Consider the following 7715-nt stretch of genomic DNA (forward strand, 5'->3'; position numbering starts at 1 on the left):
GGGACAGCCTAACGGAGTACGTCACCCTGAGCACCTGGGGGTGGGACGCCTAACGGGTAACGCACCTCGGCACCGTGGGGGGAGACAGCCCTAACGGGTAACGCACCCTGAGCACCGTGGGGGTGGACAGGGCCTAACGGCTAACACATCTTGAGCACCGTTGGGGTGTGATCAGCTCCACGGTACCACCCTGACGCACCGTGGGGGCTGACAGCCTACACGGGTAACGCACCCTGAGCACCGGGGTGGCAGCTACGGGAACACCGCATGGGGGGACATCCTAACGGTAACGCACCACTGAGCACCTGTGGGGTGGGGGGGGGTGACAGCCTAAACGGTAAGACCACCCGCGCAGCCAACCGTGGGGGGTGGACAGTCCTTAACGGTAACTGCACCGCTGGAGCCACGTGAGGGGGACAGCCTACGGCTAACGCTCCTAGCACCCGTGGGGGCGCGGAGCAGCACAACGCGTAACGCACTGAGCACCCTGGGGTGGACAGCCCTAACGGGTAACGCACCCTGAGCACCGTGGGGGGGTGGACAGCCTAACGGGTAACGCACCCTGAGCACCGTGGGGGGTGGACAGCCTAACGGTTAACGCACCCTGAGCACCGTGGGGGGTGGACATCCTAACGGGTAATGCAACAGGACATTTTAAAAAGATAACACGTTTGGACAATGCAGAAGAAGATAGTATCACCGAGGCTGGTCGAATATTCTCTGCACTACACCAAACTGTAACAACGAGTAATGGATACCAAACATCTTCGGTTAAATCACGTAGGTTAAGTAAAGGTATTGAAGCCTTAAGGACAGAAACACGTTGCCACGGGCTTTAGTTAAACAGGCTGTTTTGAAACCTCTTCGTTAACAAACTTCAAATGCAAGCTACAAACGTAAATTGTCAATTTCAAGCAATATTGACTTACCAAAATCCCAGTAGCTAGCAAYCTCACTGTCTAAGTTTAAAGTTAAAATGTCCATAGCTTCATCACTGCTACTGTACCTCGGGTCGTATGTTGTGGTTCGGGCTGTAGTTTTCAGAGATGAGTTGGTCGAACAGCAGGTTGAGTTGTGTCTTCAGGCTGCCGGAATCTCCGGCTCGCAGGGAGACGAGCTTGGATGCGTAGTGGGAGAACTGCGCCGCCACCGAACCCATCTCCTCCCGGTCCCCCGGAGCCAGCGGGCTGAACGGGACCGCATCTGGTGATAGCGCTACTGACACACCGTCGTTAATACCGGCTAGGCTGGAAGACATTGGAGGACTAGAGCCTGGTGACAACGTTTCTCTGGCAGCCATCTTTCAGGGGAAACTCTGCTGCAATGGTACATCCGGGGTTGGCAGGTCAACGCGTGGTTTCCCGTTTCTTCTTCTTCGGGGTTGGTGGATCGCATCCAAGTTTTAAGGTGCACACACCGCAACCTACTGTTATGGAGTGTGAGGCCAGTCACGGCCTGCATTCAATTCTCTTCATTAGTCCTGTTCCTCTAAGAAAGTGAAAGAAGAGTGGCGGTTTCCTGTTCTGTGCAGCTTCTAATCCCAGAAAGAATAAACCCACAGCTGTTTTATATTGGCTATTTTAAATCCACCATATCTAATCTTGAACCGTTTTKACAAATGTATATCCAGTGCACAGGTTACTATTTATATCTATTAAGATATTTGAAATATTACTTGTTTTATTATAAACAAGAATCGGTCGCTTTCAAAATGTAGTGATGTGTCAGTTCCTGGTTGATGGAGTTCCACTGCTTCTGATGTCTTGAAGCAGCTCAGAAAGGCAGTGAGCAGCAGTATGCTCTCTCTAATTCTCTCTTTCTCGGAGGACCTGAGCCCTAGAACCATGTCTCAGGACTACCTGGCCTGATGACTCCTTGCTGTCCCCAGTCCACCTGGTCAACTGATCTGCCTGCGGCTATGGAACCCTGACCTGTTCACAGGACGTGCTACCTGTCCCAGACCTGCTGTTTTCAACTCTCTAGAGACAGCAGGAGCGGTAGAGACACTCTTAATGATCGGCTATGAAAAGCCAACTGACATCTACTCCTGAGGTGCTGACCTTTTGCACCCTCGCTCGACAATTACTCTGATTATTATTATTTGACCATGCTGGTCATTTATGAACATTTGAACATCTTGGCCATGTTCTGTTATAATCTCCACCCGGCACAGCCAGAAGAGGACTGGCCACCCCTCATAGCCTGGTTCCTCTCTAGGTTTCTTCCTAGGTTTTGGCCTTTCTAGGGAGTATTTCCTAGCCACCGTGCTTCTACACCTGCATTGCTTGCTGTTTAGGGTTCTAGGCTGGGTTTCTGTACAGCACTTCGATATATCAGCTGATGTAAGAAGGGCTATATAAATACATTTGATTAGATTTAGCTGAGGGAACGTCAATGAGACAGGGAGAAACATCAGTCAGGAAGCAGGCCCTAGCTACACATTGCCATTTCAGTTATGGGATCCTGAGCACTCCTGTGATGTGGACCCTGGTACTAGGTGGATGTAATATCCCATGGTCGTATCAAGACTCCACAGATGGTTTGTAATTCTTGATACAGGCMTTGGTGTATCCATAGGATGGATCATGAGTTGCCTGGCTCTTATCCATGACCCCCCCCAGGCACAGCTTCTGAGCTTGGAGCAAGAGATGACCTGAATCGCTCCCAGACAACATAAGTGTTCTGTATCTTTGACATCAATGATGAGAGATGACACCCCCAGTAAATCACTAGTCCATGTTCCTTTTAAATATAGTGTTCAACCAATCTTTATGAACKACACAGAAGCAACAGTCAAAGCATTTTATACAGCTGAGCAACAGAAAAAMAAATAACACATTTTAACATAATAATCTGTTCTTTGTAGTCTTCAGCAACTCCATGAGTAGCATGTTTCTCATACTGCAACATATACACATGTAGTCATCATGTGTGTCCCAAATGGACCCCCTATTCCCTATGGGCCCTGGTCAAAAGTAGTGCACTACATAAGGAATAGTGTATAGGGACAGGGTGCCATTTGGGATGCACACCATCATGTTTATTCTACTGCAACAGATGCACACCATGTACATGGCCCATGCAGCACCGCACAGACACAATGGAGAATCATCTAGAACTCTTCAAGTCAATGTGTGTGTGGCCTCAACTATCAGTATATCACAATCCAGGTGAGGAGTAGCGCCTGCCTCGGTCAGTGGAGAGGGGAGGAGAGAGCTGGAGGATGGCCCAGGTAGACGTCAGGTGGTTAGGGAGTAGCGCCTGCCTCGGTCAGTGGAGAGGGGAGGAGAGAGAGAGCTGGAGGATGGCCCAGGTAGACGTCAGGTGGTTAGGGAGTAGCGGTTAAGGTGTAGGGGTTCAACCAGACTTGAAGAGCAGGATGGCCACCTGGCCCAGGTAGAAGTAGATGAAGTGTTTGGTTTCATGCGTCACGTAGCTGCCAAAGTTTCTACCCACAATGCAATGCCACGTGGGGTTGTACTTCTTGTCAAACTCCTGGAACAAAACAGGGAACATTTAGAAACACACACACACACACACACACACACACACACACACACTAGGTAAGGATGTCTGTCTGGTTAGCTACCTTCTTGATGTAAGCAGCCATGTCCTTCTCAATGTTATATTTCTCCGTGGCCTGAGTGGCACAGTCCACAGCATCCTGCTGCATGTCCTCTGACATGTCAGCATTCTTTATGACAGCCTTCCTGTCAGTCATGGTGACTAGAGGGGGAGGGAGAAGAAGAACGTTAGTTAAAGATACACTGTGCAGAAATCGCCTCGCKYTTTCCTGGTTCCTAAAATTGTGAATTTTGTCAGGTCATCCAAAAAGTAAAATATTGCAGCTTTAACCTGTAGATCCTAAATCATTGTATCTTAAGCAGTGTGATAGAAGGAGAATGGGACTGGAGAGAGAAGAGGAGTCTGCTGTGGAACAGGATGTGAGACAGACCATAACAGAGAAAAAGAGACGGAGAAGGAAGAGAAGAGACGGGAGAGAGAGGACGGGGAAGGAGGGGAGAGGGAGAGAAAGGGAGACGGGAGAGCGAAAGAGAAGAGACGGGGAGAGGAAAAAGGGAGACGGAGAGCGAACAGAGAAGAGACCGGGGAGGAAAGGAGACGGGAAGACGCTAAGCTTGGCACAAACGCCTCCTGCACTATTAATAGTGTAATAAACGGGGGGGTTTTGGTGACAACCGTGCTAGTCGACATAACCAATGGAACCTGTATTATATAGTGCACATACTTCTGACCAGAACCTGGAGCCCAGTCTGGCGAACTAGCACCCTACTTCTGACCAGAAAACCTGGGACCCAGTCCTGTGGCGACTAGCACCCTACCTTCTGACCAGAACCTGGAGCCCATCCTGGCCGACTAGCACCCTACTTCTGACCAAAAACCTGGCCCCAGTCTGGCCGACTAGCACCCTACTCTTGACCAAGAACCTGGGCCCAGTCTGGCCGATACACCCGCTTCTGGACAAGAACCTGGGCCCAGTCTGGACCGACTACACCACGACTTCTGCACCAGTAACCTGGGCCAGTCTAGGCCGGACATGAGCACCCTACTTCTACCAGGAACCTGGGGCCCAGTCTGGCAGAACTAGCAGCCCACTTTGACGAGGGAACCTTTTGGGCCCAGTCTGGCCGACGTAGCACCCTACTTCTGACAGAACTGGGCCCCAGTCTGGCCAGACTAGCACCCTACTTCTGAGCATGAAACTGGCCCAGCTGGCCGACTACACCCTACTTTTGACCAGCAAAACCTGGGCCCAGTCTGGCCGACTACACCTAACTCTGACCAAAACCTGGCCCAGTCTGGGCCGGACTAGCACCTACTTCCTGACCAAAACCTGGCCCATCTGGCCGAGCTAGCACCCAGACTTCTGACCAGAACCATGGGCCCAGTCTGGCCAGACTAGGCACGCGCCGCCTTCTGACCAGAACCGGGCCCAGTCGGCCGACTAGCAACCCTAGCTACTGACCAGAACCTGGGCCCAGTCGGCCGACTAGCCAGCCACTACTTATGACCAAGAAACTGGGCCCAGTCTGGCCGATAGCACCCTTAAATATACTGACCAGAATCCGTGGGCCCGCAGTCGGCCGACATAAGCACCTACTTCTGACCGAACCTGGGCCCAGTCTGGCCCGACAGCACACAACAACTTCTGACCAGACCCTGGCCCAGTCTGCCGATTCCTAACCACCGGGTCTACTGTTGACCAAACACCTGGCCCAGTCGCGATTCTACCACCCTACAGGTGCACTACAAGTCTGACCAGAAACCGGAGACCTCCCAAACAGCCCGCTGTCCAGTCCTGCTACAATCCAGGCCCTTCCCGAGTCCTGTTCAAGGGCAGACATGGGCAGCGAAAGCCGGGACCTAGTGCTACGTTGTTACCCGGCACTAGAGGGTTTGAGCTGCTGGCACTAATGTATCGGCACTAGAGTGTTACCGGCACTAGTGGCTACTTGTTACCATCGGCACTAAGTGTTACTCCTATAAGCACTAAAGTGAGGGTTACCGGTCACTAGAGTGGTTACGGCACTAGAGTGGTTACCCTGCACTAGTGCTACTTGTTACTCGGCACTAGAATGGTTACCGGCACTAGTGGCCTTGTACCATAGGGTGTTACCGCACTAGGTGAGCTATTTACCCGGCACTAGTGGCTACTTGTTACGGCACTAGAGGGTACCGGCACTAGATGGGTTACCGGCACAATAGAGTTTACCCGCCACTAGAGAGGTTACCCACGTGGCTACTGTCGCATAGAGTGGTTACCGGCACTAGAGTGGTTACCGCCGGCACTAAGTGGTTACCGGGCACTAGGGCACAGTGGGTTACCTGGCACTAGAGTGGGTTACAGCGCAACTACGGGCAACATGATCCGGACTGGAGGTTACCGGCACAAGACTGATCCGCTACAGGATGCGTTACCGACTAGAGTGTTTATACCTGGCACAGAGGTTACCCGGCACTAGAGTGGGGTTACACGGCACTAGTGTACCGACTAGAGTGTACCGGCACAGAGTGTTACCTGCACTAGAGTGGGTTACCGACCTAGAGTGAGTACCAGGCACTAGAGTGGATACGACGGCACTAGAGGGTTACCGGCACATGTACCAATTTAATAGATTGCGAGCCGAATTGGAGCAATCAGTTTTTTTCCCCCAATGGAGAGGTTAGTTTAGATTGAGATTATTTGAGATTTGACCCTGCTGGATAGTCTATTACGTTTTGAACATCTTGAAGAACGTTCTGGCTTTAAATGGCCATGTACTCTTATCTCCACACCCTCTCAGAGCCTGGTTCCTGTCTCGCTACCCAGTACATAGCCCGAAGAGGACTGGCCACCTCCCTCAGAGCCTGGTTCCTCTCTACCCAGTAACACACCCAAAGAGACTGGCCACCCCTCAGAGCCTGGTTCCTCTCTAGGTTTCTTCCTAGAGTTTTCGGCCTTTCTAGGGAGTTTTCCTAGCCACCCGTGCTTCTACACGTGCATTGCTTGCTGTTTGGGGTTTTAGGCTGGGTTTCTGTACAGCACTTTGGACATCAGCTGATGTAAGAGAAAAGGGCTTCATAAAATACATTTGATTGAGTTGGAGAGATGAATCACAGTTTGCAACTGATGCATTTCAAATGTTTGCACAGAACAGATGATCCAAAACAAATTGACAAACAAAACATTATCACTTGCAAACCACTTGAGCAATCAATAACACGTTGTTGAACATAGAATAGATGGTCGTACCATTTTTGTACGGACTTCGCTTTGTGCACGAGGGTATTATCATGCTGAAACAGGAAAGGGCCTTCCCKAAACTGTTGCCACAAAGCTGGAAGCACAGAATCGCCTACTGTAGCGTTAAGATTTCCCTTCACTGGAACTAAGCCCCAGACCATTATTCCTCCTCCACCAAACTTTACAGTTCGCTGCTCCAGAGTTCAATGGTTGCAAGCTTTACACCACTCCAGCCGATGCTTGGCATTGCGCATGGTGATCTTAGGCTTGTGTGCGYCTGCTCGGCCATGGAAACCCATTTCATGAAGCTTCTGAAGAACAGTTCTTGTGCTGATGTTGCTTCCAGAGGCAGTTTGGAACTCGGTAGTGAGTGTTGCAACCGAAGACAGACAATTTTTTGCGCTTCAGCACTCGGCGGTCCCGTTCTGTGAACTCGTGACCTACCACTTCGCGGCTGAGCCCTTGTTGCTCCTAGACATTTCCACTTCACAATAACAGTTGACCGGGGCAGCTCTAGTAGGGCAGATATTTTACAAACTGACTTGTTGGAAAGGTGGCATCCTGTGACGGTGCCACGTTGAAAGTCACTGAGCTCTTCAGTAAGGCCATTCTACTGCCAATGTTTGTCTATGGAGATTGCATGGCTGTGATTTTATACAGCTCTCAGAAACGGGTGTGGCTGAAAAAGCCAAATCCATTCAAAGATGTATTCCTTTCTCATCAAGGACTGCCTGTTATTGGTCTCCATTCATTGTTCCCTCTATCCTTACCAGCTTCCCAGTCCGTGCCTGCTGAAAAGCATCCCAACCATGATGGCCTGCCACCACATGCTTCACGGTAGGGATTGGTGTAGATGGTGGAATGAGCTGTGCCTGGTTTTCTCCAGACTAACTCTTTGCGAAGCAAAGCGCTAAATGCTGGTGCATCTAGACCACACGAATCTGACGCGCGTCTTTCACGTGCCTTTTTG

The 7715-nt window shown here is 50.8% G+C and overlaps 1 protein-coding gene across 1 annotated transcript in view; it reads right to left on the reverse strand.

Moving 5' to 3' along the window:
* Positions 1–2788: 2788 nt before the first annotated feature.
* LOC112078516 (dynein light chain 2, cytoplasmic-like) overlaps positions 2789–7715 on the reverse strand; it is a 9561-nt gene continuing 4634 nt past the window's right edge. Inside the window, exons 2-3 of the mRNA XM_024144729.2 lie at positions 3590–3726; positions 2789–3495 (exon numbers count right to left, since the gene is read on the reverse strand). Of these exons, the coding sequence (XP_024000497.1) occupies positions 3358–3495; positions 3590–3721 (270 nt within the window). The 5' untranslated portion in view covers positions 3722–3726 and the 3' untranslated portion in view covers positions 2789–3357. The remainder of the gene's footprint in view (positions 3496–3589; positions 3727–7715) is intronic.

This window comes from Salvelinus sp. IW2-2015, unplaced genomic scaffold (assembly GCF_002910315.2).
Source record: "Salvelinus sp. IW2-2015 unplaced genomic scaffold, ASM291031v2 Un_scaffold5786, whole genome shotgun sequence".
Lineage (NCBI taxonomy): Eukaryota > Metazoa > Chordata > Actinopteri > Salmoniformes > Salmonidae > Salvelinus > Salvelinus sp. IW2-2015.